At 44.3% G+C, this 21,693-nt stretch overlaps 1 protein-coding gene across 1 annotated transcript in view; it reads left to right on the top strand.

Moving 5' to 3' along the window:
- The first annotated feature begins 19,426 nt into the window (after positions 1-19,426).
- Positions 19,427-21,693, top strand: part of ADCY2 (adenylate cyclase 2) — a 391,390-nt gene continuing 389,123 nt past the window's right edge. Inside the window, exons 1-2 of the mRNA XM_029941289.1 lie at positions 19,427-19,444; positions 20,389-20,586. Of these exons, the coding sequence (XP_029797149.1) occupies positions 19,427-19,444; positions 20,389-20,586 (216 nt within the window). The remainder of the gene's footprint in view (positions 19,445-20,388; positions 20,587-21,693) is intronic.

The raw sequence follows: 21,693 nt of genomic DNA, 5'->3' as shown, positions 1-21,693 counted from the left end.
AAGCCAGGCAGAGAAGGACAGAAACCATATGTTTGCACTCATAGGTCTAACAGGAAAACAGGAGAGACCTAATGGAGAACCAGGGGGAGCAGAGGAGGGAGAGAGAGTTGGGGAGAGAGAGGGATGCAAAACTTGAGAGACTATTGAATGCTGAAAATGAACTGAGAGTTGAAGGGGAAGGGGGAGGGGGGAAAAGAGGTGGTGGTGATGGTGGAGGGCACTTATGGGGAAGAGCACTGGGTGTGGTATGGAAAACAATTTGACAAAATATTATGGAAAAATATTTTTTAACATTTATTTTTGAGAGAGAGAGAGAGAGAGAGAGAGAGAGAGCGAGCGAGCGAGCATGAGCAGGCAAGGGGCAGAGAGAGAGGGAGACACAGAATCTGAAGCAGGCTCCAGGCTCCTAGCTGTCAGCACAGAGCCGGATGTGGGGCTTGAGCCCACAAACTGTGAGATCATGACCTAGGCCGAAGTCAGACACTTAACCGACTGAGCCATCCAGCTACCCTGAATTTTTATTACACTGTAAAAATAAATTCTGAATTGAAACTTCACCATCTGGTTTAGTTATTTTCTACATAGGAAGCTACTAAATAGATTTTATCCCATCTTCTTTAGGAATCATCTAGACATGGAATAAATAGGACACATGGTAGCATGTCTTGAATTTTAATATTTTGTTTAATGATATAAAAGATATTTTCTGTTGCTTTCTGGCATATTTAACTGTTATAACAGGGCATGATGGGTAATGTAAACTTGACACCTGGCATCAGAACACTTGGAACTAATGAGACTAGACTTCAAGTTCTAAGTCTTATGCTGTCGCTTCATTTTCCAGGACTGGGTCTCATTACTCCATGCGTGGAAACCGTCTATCAGAATTGAATCCACCCTCACTTATTATGTCCAAAATCAGCATGATATTTTTTTCAAAACTGGCCTGTCATAGTTAGCAATGTTGACATAAAGTTTTGAGTTTGTCAAAATACCGGCTGGCTCCAACCAGATTTGTTTTAGCTAAAATTTATGATTAGAAATAGTTAATATTTCAACTGGAATGGAAAACTTTTGCTCCCATTAATTTGAAGTCGCTACTTTCACAAAACAGATCTTTTTTTGTTTTAGTGGGATATTGAAACCCATGCAGGCATACTTTTATTACATTTGTAATATGCATGATTTTGACCGAGAAAATGATCTCTGAGACTTGCAAACACTAACCATAAGTACTTGCCATTCCCAAATCAGTTTTCCAGCTTTGAGTACTTTTGCTAGGGACAGATACATCAGTGTTTCTTTCATCTATATGTGGAGACAGAATTTTCACTCTTCTAAAACACATACAGAAACCCAGTCATTGTACAGGGAAATGGGCTTTATATTCCAGACAAAATTTCAGCGCCCCCAGTGGGTGGAAGGATGTCAGTGGGGACAAACCCAATCCTTCACCCTTTTCTTCAGGAGGTGAAGGCTGGAGAAGGCAGATAACTATGCCTGGCCTCTTGTTGAAGGAAAGGAAATACCGTGCATCCTTCCTCTGGTCCCATAATTCTGAGGGTGCATGGCTGTACGTCTCTTAGGAATTGAAGTAGAGGTATCTAAAGATATGCCTTCCTGCGAATTTTTATGCCTGCAGGGAAATTTTCCTTGGCAGGTGTTTGTGATTGCAACCAGTATTTCACTAAGTCATTTCAGGTATAATTTAACTGTGGTATAAACAAAAGGTGAGGAAAAACTGTCATTTTCTGCAGGAAAGGTGGTTGCAAGTTAGAAGGCTGACAAGGAAGGATTTGGAAACATCCTTGGGATATTAAAGCGCACAATTAAACATGCGCCCAGCACCTAGTCTTTTCCATTTTAAAAAAGGGCCGAGAATGTGGTGGCTAAGAGCCTCGGTCTGCACTGGCTTTTTGGCTTTGTGCCTTTCCATCTCTGTGCTCTTGGCCAAATTGTTTAACCGCTCTGTGCCTCAGTTTTCTTGGTTGTAAAATAGAATGGTGCCTGCCTTCTAAGGCGATGGTCCAGATTAGTGCATGTGAAGCAGTTGGAGTAACGCCTGGCCTAGAACATGCCCCCAGGACCTCCTGTCGGTAGCCAGTCTTGTGTGGTGGTGTTTCCATGGTTGTTATGGAAGAACGGGTCACATCGCATTAGGGCTGGAAGGCGCTCATTCAGGATGATGAGGACACTGAGACCTGAGGAGGTGAGCTCATTTCTTCTAGGTCTCACGGGTGCCGTGCTGGGGCCAGATGCAGGGCCTTTGACTTTTCCTGGGGACCTTTCCCGGAGACCCCTGCAGATCTGGGATTCCTCGCTCTCCTTTGGGCACAGCTGCAGTTTTTCTGTTGAAATTTCCTACCGACGTGAATGTCCTCAACCCTCACTTCCTGGAGTGGAGTCAGACGTCATTTCTTTTCTTTTTCGATTTTAAAACAGATCTTGGTAGAGCTGCTTCCTGACGTTGAGCTCATTGAGGTGGGCATCATTGATTTTCATGATGTCGAATATCCCCAGGGTCTTCCCCATTAGGCGGAGGATCCATTTGTGGCTGTGCTTTTGTTGTCTGAGAAGTCTCTGGCGTAAAATACTGTGGTGTGTAGGATCGTTCCTATGGAACTATTTGCGAAATTTCCTGAGTCTTACTCCTATTTTTAAACCACTCTATTTAAAAGGTAGTAAGGCTGCGAGAGCTGATGTATTGCTCTGTTAATGGTGTTTTATGGTGATATTAATCACTCTGAGATGTGGATCAGTAATTGCTAGTGATCGTCTAAACTGGGTGTCTGTGACGGTCTGCTCATGTGGTAGTCCTTTCCCTGGCTTGATCTTGGCATCGGCACAATTTGCTGGACTTGGACTTCACTCATTCTCCTCCCCTCGTGTTTGCCGAGCACCTACTGGGTGGCGCTTCACCATGGAGTAGCTCATCTCTGACACGCTGAGGTCCTCCTTAAACTACCACTCCCCTCCCTAGGATGGTCTGTGAGCCCGGAGCACCCACATCTGACCCTCTCCAGCCCGCACCATGCTCCTGAGGAGCTGCCCTTACCGGGCTGGAAGCCTCCTCCTCTCTGAGCTGCATATGCAGCAGCTCAAACAGGCTGCCGGTCTTCACTGCACATTCGTCTCCACATTAGTTTCTGCTCCTGACACCTGCAAGGCTCTCGAACTGTGTGAAGCCATTGTCACGGCTGTCATCGGATGTGCAGAATAGTGGTGTGACTTGCCGTGTCTCCTCGATAGGTGGGGAAGGAGCGAGGAGCTCCCGTATTTAACAGCACTAGCCCTGGCACAGGCGTGGAATTAACACACGTGTAATCCATGGTGTAGGTCGGCTTTCCTTAGCAGCCGGCCTTTCCGTCAGTAGCCTACTGGTTACCAGTACAAAACTTTGCTGGTGGCCCTGGATCAGGGTCTGTTTAGCCCGATGTGTGTGTTCCTGACAAATTAATTTATCTGCCGTAGCCTCAGCTACTGCTTCGTCTGTGAAATAACACAAATGGCACAGCCGGGCTCGGGGAGCTCTGTTGGGAATTGAGAAGGATAGATCATATGAACATTTGGCATAGTGCCAGGTACATGTTGCACCCAAGACCAGCAGCGACCTCCCTGTTCCTAGTATATTTGTACCACAGAGGGTTTTTCTTGTCAAGGTATCCTGTAGAGGAGATGCATTTCTGGCTGGAAACTAAATGGATGATAGGATTTAAATCTGGGTGTGAAGGAGCAGGGCATGCGTTTCTATTTATGTGATAAATATTGTGCATAAAGTTTGAGTTATTTAAAAAAAGAGAAGGAGAAGCAAAGACAGGTTAATTAAAAGCTATGGTTTGACATAAGTGTTTTATTTTCTGGCCCTAAAATTCATGCCAAATTGATACTCCCATTGCCTTTCATATTTCTTGATTTTATTAGCTTTAGATAATGGTATATAAAATCACCAAGAGTAAGATATTTACAGTGTGATTTCTTGGTATCAAATCAGGAAATCGACAGAGCCCTGGAAATTCTGGCGTGCAACCACCAGGTGCGTTTGGGAGGAGACAAAAGGATTGTTGGGTCAGCTCACATGTGCCTCCGTTTGGCCAAATTGAGGTGCGGCTAACATTGCTTTGATGCCCTTTTTGTATAAGGATTAATAAAAAAATCACAAGGAAGGGGAAAAGAAGTTCTGAAGAAAACTTCATGGGTCCAACCATTCCTGGTAATGTTATAGATAATTTTTTTTTTGTCCTTCATTTTACTTGGGCTTATATTTCTGACCCAGAAGCCATAGTCAGTTGAGAGAGTGACAGAAACGGTGATGGGAACCTTTACCTGAAAAACCATCGTGAGTAACTTTGCCAACGACTTTTCTGGCCTTGCCCCAGTTTCTAGAACGATTGTGCCAAGAAAGAATACAGATACAGACCTGGGTCTAGGCTATTAGAGATGCCGAAGTCCAGTTATATCTTAGAGTCCAACCAAATCACTTTTAAAAACCTTAGTGCATGACACCTCAAGGTCCATCCACTTTCCTACAAATGACCAGATTTCATTCTTCCTCATTGCCATATAGTACTCCATTGTATATATATACCACATCTTCTTGATCCATTCATCAGTCGATGGACCTTGAGGGTGTCATGCTAAGCGAAATAAGTCAGGCAGAGAAGGATAGATACCATATGTTTGCATTCATAGGTCTAACAGGAGAAACCTGGCAGGGGACCATGGGGAGAGGAAGGGGGAAAGAGAGCGGGGGAGAGTGAGGGACACAGATCAAGGGAGACTACTGAATACTGAAGATGAACCATGGACTGAAAGGGGAGGGGGAGGGAGGGAGGGGGTGATGGTCATGGTGGGAGGCACTTGTGGGGAGAAGCACTGGGTGTTATATGGAAACCAATTTGACAATAAACTATTATAAAATAAAATAATAAAATACAAAACTACATCTGAAAAATAAATAAATAAAAACCTTAGTGCTTGAAATGGGCATTTTCAATTATTAACACAATTAAAATATATTGAATGAAGAATTTATCATAATTGAAACATACAGACATAAGGTACGATAACTTCTTTGTATTTATTTTTATTTGTTGTTAGTGTGTATTTTTGAGAAAGAAAGTGACAGAGTGTGAGTGGGGAAGGGGCAGAGAGAAAGGGAGACCCAGAATCTGAAGGAGGCTCCAGGCTCTGAGCACAGAGCCCAATGCAGGGCTCGAAATCACAAATCATGAGATCATGATCTGGGTAAACCAGACGCTTAACCAACTGAGCCACCCAGGTACCTCAATAGCTCCTTATAGAACACTGAATTATTGATATTTCTCAAGATGGTTATTGCTTGTGAGAATCCTTGGATAAATCAGGTCTCTGTGGTCCACCGCTCAGAGGAGGTTCCTGGTGGGGAAGATGGCGGATCAGTACATCTGGAATAGGGGCCTAGACTGCAAGGTCTTAGGAGTAGAACTTCTACCCAGTCCACTAACGTCATTTGCTGTCCCTCAGGCATGATGGTGTTGAGATTCACAGCTAGAATGACAGAGCAAGGCGCCTGGGTGGCTCAGTTGGTTGAGTGTCCAGCTTCGGCTCAGGTCATGATCTCACAGTTTGTGGGTTCGAGCCCCGCGTCAGCCTCTGTGCTGACAGCTAGCTCAGAGCCTGGAGCCTGTCTATTTAGAATGAGCCAGGACTCAAAGGTGCTGGCTCTCATTGTTACGTTTCTTATCCCCAAGACTGAATGTGTGTGTGTGTGTGTGTGTGTGTGTGTGTGTTTTAAATGTCCTATGTTATCATTTATTTTTTTTAGTTTAAATTTTTATTTTTGTTTTATTTCTTTTAAGTTTATTTATTTATTGAGAGAGAAAAGGAGAGAGGGAACAAGCAGTGGAGGGGTAGAGGGAGAGTGGGACAGAAGATCTGAAGCAGGCTTTGTGCTGACAGCAGAGTCTGATGCGAGACTTGAACTCAAAACTCTGAGATCATGACGTGAGCTGAAGTTGAACACTTAACTGACTGAGCCACCCTGGTGCCCCTCATTTGATTTTAGAGAGAGCACAAGTGGGGGAGAGGGGCAGAGGGAGAGAGAGGAAGAATCTTAATAGAGTCCCACGTCGGGCTGAGTGTGGAGCCCGACGTGGGGCTCTATTGCATGACCCTGGGATTATGTCCGGAGATGAAATCAGGAGTTGGATGCTCAACCAATAGAGCCACCCAGGAACCCCTGTTTTTTTAAAGCTATATAAAAAATTAAGGGCAAAGTAGGTAAGATTTCAAGCTAGTAATCTGTGGACACCATAAAGGAGACATTTTAGACTAATTCGTTACTAGAACCAATAATGATGTTAAAACTCAGAGTATATAAGATCAGGTGAATAAAAATGAAAGAGATAATAGTTTCAGCCCAATGGTGGATCAGATGTCTAATCCTTCCCCATCATCAGCTTGTGGTTAATGCAAATATTTAATAGCTATGTTCTTCACGGTTGGACTTCAGGGGCACAGAATAGGATTTATCATTTGACTCATTTGATTACTCTTTGATTCTTAAGCACACTTCTCAATGATCTCTATCTGACTTCTTTAGTTATTTATATTAAAGTAAACACACATGAACCCAGTCCAAACTAGAATGGTCTGTATGGCACTTCTGTCCCAATCCTCTGCCGAGCCTCAGATGTAAGCTTTATTTTGCACTTTCTGTCATCATTCTCTTGCTTTCCTTTTAAATCATTTTATCATATACGTACATTCATCTGTATATATCATTTAAGTATATGGCGTGAGGTGGTGATCGAGATCATTTACATTTTTTGTCCTTTTGGAGAATGAAATTTTCCTAATCACTTTCAGCTGTTTCTTTCCCCACATCTGTCATATATCAAAATTCTATACGTGAGTGGTTTCTTATGGGTTCTCTATCCTGTTCCATTGGTTAGGCTTTGTTCTGTTTTATCCTTGTGTTCCTGCACAAACACACCCCCACTGTAATTGGTAAAGCTTTATAAATAGCATTCAGCATACAGTTTAATCAAGAAACCGTAAAAGTTTCTTGACTTTCATCTTCTCTATAAACTTTATAGTCACCTTGTGTCAACCTCTATATGAAAAAGACTCAACTGGGATTTTGTAAGTGTCATCTTGAATCTCTTGATTCATTGATGAGACAGTTTGTGATATTAACCTTTTCTGTCCATGAACAGTGGAACATCTCTCCACTCATTTGTGTGCTTTGGTGAAATTTTACAGTTTTGTATATGTTATTATATATATTGTCTTATTTTGTCCATAACTAAGAACTGAAATGTAGACTCTTTCAGCTTTCCCCCATAGAGAATCTTATCACCTGAAATAATAAGAGTTTAATTTTTCTCTTTTCTAGTACGAAGGTCTTCAACTTCTATTTCTTACATTGTTGTGCTAAGAATTCTAATATTGTATTGACAGAATTGGTGATTGTGAGTACCCTTGCCTTTTTCCTAATTTTAAGGAGAGTTCCTTCATAATTTATTGAGGAGGATATTGGTTTTGTAGATGTCCTTTGAGATTCCTTTCTTTTATACTTTACACAAAAAGCTTAAATGTGATTGGGTGTTGAATTTTACTAAGTTGAAGTGATTATGTATGCTTTTTAAGTTGTTTTTTAGTCTTCCAATGTAATGAATGATGATTATAGATTTTATAATATTAAACAATTTTCATATTCCTGAGACAATCTCAATTTTGAATTTGAAGTATTATTTTATCAAACTTCTACTTATTTATTTATTTACTTACTTATTTATTTTTTTAAAGTAGGCTCCACACCCAATGTGGGGCTTGAACTCATGACCCTGAGATCAAGAGTCATGTACTTTACCAACTGAGCCAGCCAGGTGCCCCTCTTTCTTTTTTTTAAGTTAAAGTTTTGCTAGTCTTATAAAATATATCAGGGAGCATGCCTTCTTTTTCAGTTTTCTGTAAGCATTTTAAGGTTTTTGATATGTTGGGAAGAGTTGATAGGATTTGCCTGGACCACCCCCCCCACCCCCCCACCCCCCGGTGTGTTGCTTTATTTATATGAAGATTTAAAAACTTCCGTTTCAGTACCTTTGATACTAAAAGGATTGTTACTATTTCTTTAAAAATTTTTTTTAATATTTATTTATTTTTGACAGAGAGAGAGACAAAATGTGAGTGGGTAAGATTCAGAGAGAGAGGGAGAGTCCAAAGCAGGCTCCAGGCTCTGACCCATCAGGACAGAGCCCGATGTGGGGCTCGAACTCATGAGCTGTATGATCACGACCTCAGCCAGAGTCGATGCTTAACTGACTGCCCCACCTAGGCATCCCAGATTTCTTAGTATTTCAAATTTTATTTCTTGAGTCAGTTCTAATAAGATATTTCAAGGAAACTCATCCAAACTCTTACATTTAATGGTATGTATTGATAATACTTGTCTCATTTCCACACTTCACATGTATTCCCTCGTGTTTTTTATTTATAGTATTATGGTTTTTAGTCACCTTTTTAAATTTTGTCAGATATATGGTTTGTTTTAACTTTTCCAAGAGCTGTCTTCTGTCTTTGTTGGTCATCAACATGAGCAGTGGTAAATCTCCAGGCAGGCAGTTCCAGGGTCCCTGGACCCGGAGCCAAGAATTGAGTCATCTTTTGACCCAGACTCTTGCCCTGAAAATGGTCCCTTGTCTTCTGTTTACTGTGGCCTCTGAACCTTCTCTTTGGGGTATTCTTCCTTGTTGGTCACCTTCTTGAACATGTCTGGGTTGACTCTTGGGGAACATTCCCCACTTGGGGACTGAGAAGTTTGCTCAGCCCATTTCCTGTCATGGATCGAGAACCCAGAGTTCCCTTCACGTCTACAACAGCCATAGAGAAGGCTGGGATTGCTTTTTAAATCTCAAATCACTCGAAACCTATTCAATGTCTTTCCTATTTAATGTCAGTCATCTGCAGGTGTCCATAGTTATCAGAGTTTCTTTGCAGATCCACGTGTTAGATTTGCTGTATTTCTCTACTCACCCATGTCTATTTCTCCTCCTCTTCTGTCTCTTGCTCACTGCCCACTCCTCTTTCTCTCTTTCTTTTTGAGCCTATTCAAGTAGCACATTCTCTGGTCCTTTTTCCCATGAGGCGTTTCATCGAGTCGAAAGGATTTTCTGGCCCCAAACTCTTCCTTGGACTTCACTCTGACATACCCTAATCCATTGTTGAAAAGTGGTCTTGCTTTTCCCCCACGTGGCTGAATTTTAATTTCTTATTCACACCAGAACCCAAGTTGAGTCATTTACTGGTTGAAACTGAGAAGCATTTCAGTTCTGACAGATCCATATGCTTCTGGAATGTGTTGCTTCCGCATTATTCTTCGCTACAGCCAACCTGTTATTTCCTGATCTTGTATTTGCCTCATGATACCTTAAACAGATGCAGCCAACAGCAACAAACCCCTGTGTGTTACATTTTGTGTAATGGCCTCTTCGGGAGTAAGGTCATAAAACTCTGGCCCCCTGCCTATGTTTTTAAATAAAGTTTTATTGAATATAGCCTGACTATCACTTGCATATGATCTACAGCTGTATTGAAGGTCCATCAACGGAGTTAAATAGTATGACTGAGACTGTGTGGCCTAATGATGAAAGCCTATAAAATACGGATGATCTAGCTCTTTCTGAGCTCCCTGAGCTCTGCTCTGGACTTAGAATTCTATTAGGGCATCTTTTCCCCTCCAAGAGAAATGAGAAAGATATTTTGACAAATGTTGGACTTTTGCTAACTTGGTCGCTATTTTTCAGTCTCAGATCATTGGATTCTTGCCTCTCTCTGCTGCCTGGCAGCTATCAGTGCTGTAGAGATTAGGTTTTGTCAGGCCAGCACCCTATTGCATGTGCCAACTTTTGTTTCCAGTAAAGATGTGATAGGTTTTGATGGGTTAACAAGCAAACCCTGAATTCAGTCTAACATACCAGAGGTTTAGTCCGTGCACACACATCCTGGCCAGGAGGGAGGTTATGCTCGGCTTAGTTACTCCGAGGGCTGGGCGGCAGGTGTCTTCCCCATGGCAGATGCTTTTGTATCCTTGTGTCATAGAAGGGGGAAGTGCTGTGTGGCCTCAGACGAGCATTTCCATGGTTCTGCCCAGAGGACCAACCTGGGATTCTACTCATGTTTCCTTGGCCAAAGCCTGGTTACTTCTTACTTCAAAGGAGGCCAGAAAGTGCTTCCCAGAAGGAAAGAGAAAGAAAATCTCTGACCACCACACCTTCCTTCTGTTTTCTCTGGGTTTCCTTTGTTGTTTGTTTTGTTTTGTTTTTCTAATTTCTGAAGGGGGAAACAATGTTCACTAGTTTTCAGCCCATTTTTTTCTTTTTTAATGGAAAGCTTGGTGCCCAAAAGGGAGCATTAGGGAATCAGCGGAGAAGTCACTAACCAGCTGGAGGTGCAGGGAGATCAGGACCTGAGCAACCTGCATCAGCCGCAAGAGCGTCTCGGGTAGTCCCTGAGAGCTGTCGCCTTGGCCACCTCTGTGGGTGTGCAGCCAGAGGTCAGTGAGGGGCCAGGTCGGGGCTCCAAGAGAGGACGTGGAAAGCCAGGGTGGGCTGGGGGCCACCCGCTCGTCCACGTGTGTTCCCACCCATGTCTGTCTAGCACGCTACCCTTCCCAAATCTCGGACAGGCACCTCCTCCGGCCAGCTCTTACCTGGGGACAGTCAGGGAAGGGGATTCTGGGAAGGAACATCCACCAGTTTGACGACAGAACAAGCAAGCATAGTCTTCTGCTTGTTTCCCAGGTCCCGTCTATACCACTGTCCACTTTCCCAGGTCCCGTCTACACCTCTCTTCACTGCTTGACTTCCATGTAAAGCAAATGGTACAATCATACTTCCACCTAATGTGATGCAACTCTTCTTCGTACAACTGAAAATATCCCAACGTTATCCCTAAAGGAGGATCTCAAGGGTCATTTAATCCACTTTAGTGATATTCATTTCTCAGTTATCTAAGGAGCAGTGTCCTTTAAAAATCACTTATCTTGCATACTTGGATATAGAGCTATTAATGTACTCTTCAAACATCTCATAGGGAAGAGAAGAAAAAGAATTACTTAATATGCACACACGCACACACACAAATACATTTATTTATACAAAGCCGGGGGAGCAATATTTCTAAACGCTGCTGTCCTCGACTCTACAGCACATCTCCGGGATGCCACTGGTGTTCTAATGCCCGTCAGCTGTCCATCCCATATTCCCTTTGCCTGGTGCAGGCATCTTCTTACCTGGTCACATTTCCTTGGCCGGTGGGGTGGCATAGTCACCTCACTGGTATTTTGCAAATAGACAAGATTTGTTGTTAGACGTTTCCATGAGCCTTTATCATCTGATACAGGAGCTACAGGAGCGAGAGAGACACCATACAGCCTGTGTTCTGTCATTCTCTTCCTTTCTCTGCCCACATCATGGATGAGCAACCCCGTTTTTCTCACTGGTGTCCATCTGTCACCCCAAACAGTACTGTAAGCTCTTCTCTGCCCACCAGCTCAGTGCCATCAGTAGCCTGGAGTGCCCAGTGAGCAAGCTCCGTCCCCAGTGTAGTGGGACCATCACTGAGTTCCTCGGTGGAGGTGTCTTCCTTTGGAACAGCCTAAATGTACAGGAATGAAATTAAGATAGTTTGTTAGACGATCCTTCATGGACAGCTGCTCCTGTTTCCACCCATCGGTTCCCAGACCTGTGGACCCTGGTGGCGGCAGAGCCTGTGCTGTGCATCAGTTGCGGTTTTAAAGCATCTGTTTTGCCCTGTAGGGTATCTCCCAGCCTACAAGGCATGGCCCCTGGGCAGGCACCCTAACTAGTCTTTAGGAGCTCATTCCCTCCTTCAGCAAGGAAGCTGCTTCAGGGTGGTGAGGAACAGGGAAGGACCAGTGAATTCCAAGAGCATAAGCTCATCGTCACGCATCACTTGGCTTAAAATGAATGCTTCTGTCAGAAGCGATGCTCTGTGAAATACCTTGTGTGTGACTTCGGCCTCGTGAAAGCCCATATATGGTGGTTTGGGGGAAGCATGATGGACAGGAGAGAAACTCCTTCCAGGGTAGGTTCAATTCAAGTGAAAACACACCTTTCCATTGTAATCAACCTGCCACAGATGGCTGGCTGGTCCTCCGCTGAGTGACACGTGTAAGGAGCTCCGAGTTACGGTGCTCGATTCCTTCCTTTTCAGTGGCCCTAATACATTCTGCAGAGCCAGACAGAATCCAGATGTCTGGATTTTTACTTCCTTTGACAGCAGGTCATAGGGAACTCTCTCTGGGGACATAGGTACAGACTGAGAGTGACAGGGTAGGCGGTGTGGCAGGAGCGGGGCCTGTGAGTACCTGTGACATTTGCTCATGCAACTTGTGTCTTCAGGGTCTGTCTGAGCCCTGGCTCATGGGGCCTGCCTCCATTTGCTGATGGGATGCCACCATACACAACCAGCGTCCTGGCCGGTGGGTCACACAACAGTCCCTTTGGCGTGGGCACGTTGGGTCACTTGGAGACGTGGTGATGGTCCATGGTCGGCATTCGTTCCCTGTTGGGGTTGGTAATAAGCCAACACCCGTTTCTCAAAAGGAGAATACTTATTTGCAGAGTCACTAAGGATTCTTCATAAAGCACTGGCTTGGGTGGAGAAGTGGGTGCTTGCTGGGAAGTACGTGAAGACAAACTTGGCTTGTCACCTTAGGGGCCACCAAGATGGAGGAACTCGATGGAAAAGTCTCTGGGAATCCGTTCCTCCTGTGTAGCTGCCACCTCTGTGCGTCGGCGGCTAAGAGTCTGTGGGACCACTGTTCTCCAGTGGCCAGAAGTTGTTAGAAATGCTTTTCCAGCTGTCTTCTCAATGGTAAATCTCGTTAAAAAATAACTTCCATGTAAATGTTTGCATTTTTGTGGTCATTACAAAAAAAAAAACCCACCTGGTTTCTTGGTGATAGAAAGTTGACTGTTATTTTTTGCTCAATATCTGTCTTCATTGTCTTGCACTGTTGAAATTTTTGCTTTCGTGCTGTTGTTTTTTGTGGGTGATCCTTCCTTCTCTTTGACCACTCTTAGGATTTCTTCTTTGTCTCTGGTCTTTTGCATTCTTACCATCATGCGTTTATGTTTGTACTTCTTTGTGCCTAACTGGCTGGACTTGAAGATTCATGGTTTTTCATTAGTACTGGACATCCCAACTGATCCGTCTTTAGAGACTTTATTTTCTCAGCCTCTTTATTTTGTAACCTGGGAACTCCAGTCAGACATGTTAATACCTTCTTATTCAGCTAATTCTAGTCTCTGTGTCTTAGGATTTTTAATAATGTTTATCTCTAACATATGATAACAGAACATTTATATTTTGTGGCATTGTACGTAAACTCTTTGGATAATCTTCTAGTTCACTGATTTTCTTTTTAACTATTTCTTTTTTCTGTTTTTGTTTCCATGCATTTTTTCTCTTTCAACTGTTGAGATTTACATTTTTTTTTAATGTTTTATTTTTGAGAGACAGAGTAGGAGTAAGGGAGGGGCAGAGAGAGAGGGAGACAACAGAATCCATGAAGCAGGCTCCAGGCTCTGAGCTAGCTGTTAGCACAGAGCCTGATGTGGGGCTCGAACCCACGAACCATGAGATCGTGACCTGAGCCAAAGTCAGATGCTTAACTGACTTTGCCACCCAGGTGCCCTGAACTATTGAGCTTTTATCTACATGATTTCATTGATCAGTTTTACAAGTTCCATTTTTTGTGTGTTTGCACCTTATTTCTATTGCAGCATGATCATTCTTGAAAGTGCATCCCCTGTTTCTTTAAACATGTCACACACAGCGGGTCTGTATTGTCTGGCTGTCATTTTCAATGTCTGCAGTCCTTAGGAATCTAAACAATTTGGTATTTCCGTGGACACATGTTCTTAGTGATTGGCCATTTTTGGCGATTTTTGTTTTAAGACGTTGATTGATTTTAATTGGTTGGAATACTGTCGTTCTAATTGAGGGAGCTTTTACCTAAGAACAGCTAGCTTCTCTTTCCAAGATGGGTGGAATGTGTCCCCGTTGAGGATTACTGTCTTCCTTTGTCTGCACTTACAGTCCTGTGGATCTGCTGAGACATCTCAGCCTCTGGGCATCTCCAGGCACCTGCTGCCTTTAAAAGAGCATGCACCCTGCCCCTTCAGCTGCCCATCTCCTTGCCTTGCGGGTGTGTGCCTTCTGTCTACACGCCCACCTCTGCCGAGGGCTCCGCACTCATATTTTCTGTTTTGTTTGCTGGTTTGTTTGTTTTAATTGGGGTGAGTAGGGGAGTGGCTTGGAGACCTTGTCTACTGCTTGTGAGAGTAGTGATCCTTCAGGAATACTATGCAATTGGGGTCTAGTTGTATAAGGGAAAGGTCTTTAAAGTTTGATGCCTCATGTGAACCATTCCCCATTAAAACACACTTATTTCATGTTCTTTTTTGTTTGTTTATTTTGAGAGAGAGAGAGAGCGTGCACTTGAACGTGCACACAAGTGGGGGAGGGACAGAGAGAGAGGGAAAGAGAGCATCCTAAGCAACTCTGTGCAGAGTCTGACATGGAGCTCGATCCCAGGAATGGTGAGACCATGACCTGAGCTGAAATCAAGAGTTGGATGCTTAACTGACTTATCCACCGAGACACCCCTCATGTCTTTATTTCTTAAAATGTGCATGCTAGCCTGTGTAATAGGAACTAAGAATAAGTAAATACGGTCAAGACTTTAGGCTGTATTTTTGTGTGAATGTAACAAGTCACTCAATTACAAGTAATGAATGATACATTTTTCTAACGAGGCACAAACAGGTTTGTCTTACACATTCCTATAATTTTTGTGCTTATTTAAAAAATATTTGCATGTAATTGATTATTCATCATGACAGACTGACAAAGCTTTGGGTATGGGAAAGTTTTCGGAATAACTTTTGCATTTTACATTTAGATCTGTGCTGTGATCCATTTTGAATTACTTTTTGTGAAAAGTCTAAAGTATGTGTCTAGATTTTTCTTTTCTTTTTGCATGTGGATGTCTGGCTCTAAGATGTTTTGCTGTAAAGACTGTTGTTGCTCTATCAAATTGTCTGTCTTTTTGTCAGATATCCTTTGACTACGTTTATTTGGGTCTGTTCCATTCTGCCGATCTATTTGTCTCTTCTTCTGCAACTCCTGTCTTGGTTACTGGAGCTTTACAGTAAGATTGGAAGTAAAATAGGGTCAGTCCTCCTAATTTTTTCTTGTCCTTCAACATTGTGTTATCTATTCTAGGTGCTGTGCCTCCCCATGAGAGCTTGAGAATCAGTGTGTTGGTATCTACGATATAACTTGCTAGGATTTTTGTTGGCATTGCCTTGCCTCTGTAGATTAATTTGGAAAGAATCGACATCTTCACAAAATTGTCTTCCTATCCATGAACATGGAATATCTCTATTTATTGAGATCTGCTTTGATTTAGTTCACCTTAGTTCTGTAGAATTATTTAATCAGAATTTTTGTTTATTCCTTTCATACCTCATGATTAACCAGAGTATAACTATGTATGTGGAAAAGCGAAAAACATTTTCTATTATATCACACACACAGAAATACATGAATGTGTGAATGAAAGTATATTCTGCACACATACGCCTGTAGCCAAACATATATCATAACCAAAAGCAAATTTATTTTTACCCCATGACAGCCCTTCAGAATAATTTGTGGTGATAAAATGTTACTTAGAATGTAAAATGGGCATCAGTCCAGTAATGAACAGCCAGACCAGCCTTGGTGAGAAAGATTGCAACTTGAAGGAGAAAGCGGGTGACATCATCCTGGCAACAGTCTTGTTGGTTGTGGTGCACCTGTATACGCTGAACCCCCGCCCGCCTTGCAGTGTCCATGTTGCTTTTCATGTGGAGAAACAGGCTTCGGGGAGCTGGGTATGCACCCTGAGTCACAAAGGAGTAAGTGGGGCTGGGTTCCTACCTTCCATCTGTTGGACTTCAAAGCACTCCACCAAAATATTTTTTTTAATAGAAAAGCAGTGTTTTGCATGAGACTGTCCTTCACCAAGTAAACGAAAAATAGTACTGTTTAACAAAAAAATGAAAAATGCAAGAATGAAAATACAGATAATCTGTTGCCCTATAGAAAAACCTCTAAGAAACAAAAGAACTGTCACATAATACATACAAGCGATGGGTATTTAACAGACCTAGCAATTAGGAGCCATCCAAAATTACCAGAAAATACGTTGAAAATGAAAGGATCCAGTGTTCGAAGGGAACGAGCAAGAGAAGCCCATTATTATTACGCATATGATGCCACGCTCGAGATGTCCCTGTGAAAAGGCATTTTAGCACATTTCATTGTAAGGTGCTTTTAAAAATGTTTTTAAAGGCATTTGAGTATGCGTTAGTAGTAAGAAGGGCATTTTCATACATTTCATTTAGTTTGTGTTGTGAATTTTTTAACCTACTTAAGGCATGTTTTAAAGGCATTTTATTGCTAATAAAGGCATCTTCGTACGTTTCACTTAGTTTGTGTTGTATGGTGAATTTCATTTAGATTGACAGTGTTTTTAATGTTGTAGTTCACTTGATTTTAAGCTAGGTTGTTTCTTTTCTACTCTGAATTTTGAATACTGAGTGGCTCTGAAGAAAACAGCCCAGGGGTGTGGCCTTTGTGGCTTTGTTCATCATCCCTGCTGCTGGGCATGGTCCAGGGACCCAAGGCGTTCCTGCATCCCACTCACTTCCCCTCTGGGGAGGCCCTGATGCCCCAGGACTCTGTGGAGAAATGCAGTTCCTACAATTATAGGTCCTTGAGTGAAAGTTCTACTGTGTCTTCCTCGACACCCTAAAAAAGATCCTACTTTGTAGAGAAGTCCCTATTGAAACTTGTTGGGAGTTTGAGTTCAAAAGGCAAGTGCAGGATAAATTGCTGGCTCTCCTCTTTAGGGCAGAGCTGGATTCTTCAGAGGGCTCAGGTCCGGTGGTGGTTAGGGTCCATCATAAGCTGTCTGCCCAGTGGGAGCCTGGCTCACCCGGCTGAGGCTGGGTGTCCCCTATGATGCTGTAGGCCGACCTCTACTATGTGGGACCCAGCCGGTCCTGCCTGGCATCGGCCTGCAAGCGGCAACACCAGCCCCCAGGATCTAGGGCATTTGACGTAGGAGCCTTGGGAGTCCCCACCTCCCTAACAGGGTATTAAAAATTACAGTTTACAGCTGTGTTAGCATTAACATATATGTCATCTTCGACCCTAAGAGCTTGTGTGTGTGTGTGTGTGTGTGTTTTGTTTTGATTTTTAAAAGAAATTAAAACACATTTGGGGATGCTTAAAAATGTCATAGGTCCCAGGCGCTGTGTCTGCTGTGCCTGACAGAGGTCACCTTGCAGCCCAGAAAAGGTGCTTCTCAGTGATTGAGACCCCGAAATTTAAAAAAAAAAAAAAAAGTTAAGATAGAGACTCCAGCATTTAAAACCTAAAACAATATTGAGGCTGACTATATGTATGTGCCCAGCATGGTAAGATGGTGGGTTTAAAAAAAATTTTTTTTTAGTGTCTTATTTTATTTTTGAGACAGAGAGAGACAGAGTACAAGCAGGGAGGGGCAGAGAGAGAGGGAGACACAGAATCTGAGGCAGGCTTCAGGCTCCAAGCTGTCCGCACAGAGCCCTAAGTGGGGCTTGAACTCACAAACCGTGAGATCATGAGCTGAAGTCAGACACTTAATCAACTGAGCCACCCAAGCCCCAAGGTGGTGCGTTTTTGTCGTGTGTACAGTAAGATCGTTTCTTTTTTCTTTTTTTATTTTTTTAATAGTTTATTGTCAAATTGGTTTCCATGTAATCTTTTCTTTTTTTATGTTTTATTTATTTTTGAGAGAGAGAGCATGCGCACACTAGCAGGGGAGGGGCAGAGAGAAAGGGGGGCGGACGATCTGCTCCATGATGACAGCAGCAAGCCTGATGTGGGGCTCGAACTCATGAACTGTGAGCTCAGATCAGAGCCAACGTTGGACGCTCGCCGGCCTGAGCCACAGGCAGCCTAGGTTAGGTCCTTTCAGAGGCCAGTGCAGGGAAGCCCAGGGCCTGAACATCTCCCCCACTTCCTGTTCCTCTCTGTTCCTGGTCTTACTAATTGTCACTTCACTGTCACGCGTGTTTTCACGTCACTTCCGGTCTTCCTGGAGAAGTGAGTGCCGATAAAGTCCGCGATTGCGCCTCCCTCCTGGGTCAGTGCAAGAACTGCCTCAGGAGGAAAACAGTCCTGGTTATTTACTAGTTAGCTTCTGTCCGCAGTTCCGCAAACTCTGGGAGGTTTCCGGTAAGATAAGTTATCAGGGCTCCGTGCGATCGGCGGTCATACTCTCAAGTTGGGTGTCCTCAGAGGACGTGCTGTCGCGTCCACGTGCGCACTGATGTGCCGCGTCTGAGCGCAGGGAGCGCCCGCACCTGCGGCCCGTCTGACTCCTGTGGCACCGATCAGAAAAGGCGTCTGAGGTTGAGTGCAGCTCCGGCATTTTATCCAGGCAAGAACAGCAACGGAGAGAGAGAATAAGCACATCCGTCGGACCCTCTTGTCTCCTGCCAGTTCTGCAGACATTCGTTCTTTTGGACCCTTGGCCCTGTTCGCTGCCTGCTGTGGGCGCAGACGCCTGAGCACTGGCGGCTGCACGGGTCCCTGCCTCCCTCCCCCTCCAGCTCCACGCCCCACAGCAGCTCATCCGGGTTCTCAGGGACTCCTTGTTTTCACCCGCGGACACTGCAGACTCCATGCCCCAAACAGGGATGTTTTAGATATTAAGGAGGGTAATGTATGTACGAGCACTTAGCACAGGAATGCATATTGACTGGTATTTGTTGTGATTGTTCTTGCTCTGGTCTTGATCATGGTGGGAGAGAAAGGGAAACAAAGTCAAGGGAGGGAGGGCTCTGGGCTCCTCCTTCGCTCTCGATGTTAGTCTGGAGTCTGTGTGTGATTTGGCCCCTCTGCTCTGCTTTCCCACGGTTTGGTGTTGGGATGGGGCCATCTCTCGGGTGAAGCTGGAACCTGCTAATGGAATGGGGTGGACCTTGTACAGACCAGTAAAGGTCAGGGGCCCACAAGGCACTAGTATTTGAAAGAACCGTCCCCAAAGTCCCAGGCGCTCCTATACCCTTTACTATTCTGGAGCCTCAGTGAACATTCTTAGGGTCCTGGTCATGCCGGTTCTTCGATGGAAAGTTCCTTGGGTGGTTTAGGGGCTCAGCATGTTTGGATGAGGGTTGAAGACTTTAGCTGCATTCCAGCCCACAAGGAATGCTGTTCACGGCTGCGTTCTGGCCAAGAGTCTGGCTAAGGCCTGAATCTCGCTGCTGTGACCAAAGGAAACACGACGTCTGTCACGTTGTGCTGGCATCCTATTGAACGGATGGAGTATGCCTTTCGTGTGTGTGACTAGAAACAGATAGATAGAAAATGAGCATTAGTGTGTGAAAGTGGGTTTCAAAAAATGCATTAGGAAGAGGCTAATGCTATATGCTCATTTTCTGTTTGCTGTGGGAGCGCAAGAGAAGTGGGGAGGGAAGCCAGCAAAATGGCTCATACTTTTATTTCCTGCTTCCGCGTGTTCTATAGTTAGTACTTTCCGACCCTTTTCTATTAACCTGTGATCCCGCTAAAACATTAATTGCCATGCATTAAAATAAAAGCCCATCACTCCAGAGATTCAGAGAGTTTTTAGGTTTTTAAATAAAACATTTCAAATCCATTTGGAAGCCTTCATTTTCTGAGGCCGGGGCCGTTTCTGATCTCTGATTCAGGCAGGGAAGTTGGTTGTCTTATTTTTATCCAGATAGTAAATATCCTTACATTCACTTTGGCACCAAATCCATTTCTCCGTTTATCAGGGAAAATCTAAATGCGGTGGCACAGCCGTTTTGCATAATTTACATATACGAGACTGGGTTATTTCTATAGAGAAGCATTGTTATTGAATGGGGAATTTAAATTCTTCAGGAGTTCCCACCATTCGCTTCTGAAATGATTTAAAAATTTTTTTAAGTTTTTCTTATTTATTTTTGAGAGACAGAGAGAGACCATGCAAGCAGGGGAGGGTCAGAGACAGAGGGAGACACAGAATCTGAAGCAGGCTCCAGGCTCTGAGCTGTCGGCACAGAGCCCAACACGGGGCTCGAACCCATGAACCGCGAGATCATGACCTGAGCCGAAGTTGGATGCTCAACTGACTGAGCCACCCAGGCGCCCCTGAAATGATTTTTAAAAACCCGATATATTTTGACACCAATTAATGTGGACAGCATTTGAGGACACAAACCCCTGGCATCACAGTGTTTCTAAACTATACCTTTGCGATGTTTTTCTTCCTCTTAGGAAGTTGAAGACCACGTGGCATTTTTAATAACCGTCCCAACTGCCCTGGCGATTTTCTTTGCGATATTCATCCTCGTGTGCATCGAGTCAGTGTTTAAGAAACTGCTGCGCCTTTTCTCCTTGGTGATCTGGATCTGTCTGGTGGCCATGGGGTACCTGTTCATGTGTTTTGGCGGCACCGTCTCCCCCTGGGACCAGGTAAGCTCTTAAAATATTTTTTGTTTTCTTCATGTGCTCTGATCGATGACATACCTAGTCCCATAAACCTGGCCCTAAACTGTAAGCAGGAGACCCGTAGCTGGGAAGAAAGCCTTTTGAAGTAGCCGGTCTTGGTGGTGCCCCGTGGGTGAAGTCACTCGGTGCCAGTTTTGACTTACCAGATCTGCAGCCAGGGCACGGGCCAGGGCTTCACCTTGTCATTTGGTCTAGACCGCCGGTTCCGGATTTGCTTCTTATGCCTCGTTTAGCTGCGTCGTCTCCCAGTTATCAGAGCTTTCTCCATGCAGCCACACCTCTGTGACCATGATTTTGTAGCACCCGGATTCCCTCCTATCAATAGGATTGCTTCATACACCATACCCATGGTTCTTCATGTCGACCTTGGGGAGCTCTTGGTTTAGAAAATGGCTACATCTGAAAGATGTTAGCTCTTGGGGACTTGCCCCCATTTGTGCTCCATGTGGCTGTGTCCCCCGGATTGCCTCAGTAAGCGGCGTGTTGTCTGGGGTGCTGGGCTGGGCTGCAGAAATGATAGACAGGTTGTGAGCTTCAAGCTCATAATTGAAGCCATGGGTCCCGTCGCCATCCAGGAAGAGCGTGCATTGAGCACTGAGAGGGCTGATGGGGACTCAAGGACTAGAGGTGGGTAGGGGAGGGACAAGAGCCAGAAATGAATAGAAGAGAAGGCATTAGGAGGCCAGGACTAGTGCGGGGGAATTGCAGGAGAGAAGAGAGATTCAAGATGGCAGCGGACAAGGGGGCTCAAGTGTCGGGCCCAGAGGAGAGCCTTGCTGGTGTGCGGTAGTTGGAGAGAGCCCTGGATGAGCTCCCCAAAGGGGAGGTTTCCAGTGGGTTCCATTAGGCGGTGGTGTGGTTGTCTCCTGGCCTCTGCCAAGCCATCATCCCCTTTTGGCCTCAGTTTCTCTTGCAAAGGGAGAGGCCTGCACTACATGAACTCAGCTTGGTCTCTCTGGCCTGGGAGGACGCTGCTGTTGTGGACAGCTCCCCTGGCCAGTCTCCCCGTCACTGTCCCCTTCAGGCCCTTTGCAGGGTCAGGTGTGCAGTGCCAGGCTCCCAGCTCCCTCC

The sequence above is a fragment of the Suricata suricatta genome, chromosome 6 (assembly GCF_006229205.1).
Source record: "Suricata suricatta isolate VVHF042 chromosome 6, meerkat_22Aug2017_6uvM2_HiC, whole genome shotgun sequence".
In the NCBI taxonomy this organism is placed as follows: Eukaryota; Metazoa; Chordata; class Mammalia; order Carnivora; family Herpestidae; genus Suricata; species Suricata suricatta.
Note: the sequence above shows the minus strand (reverse complement) of the source record. Positions and strands in the feature narration are given on the sequence as shown.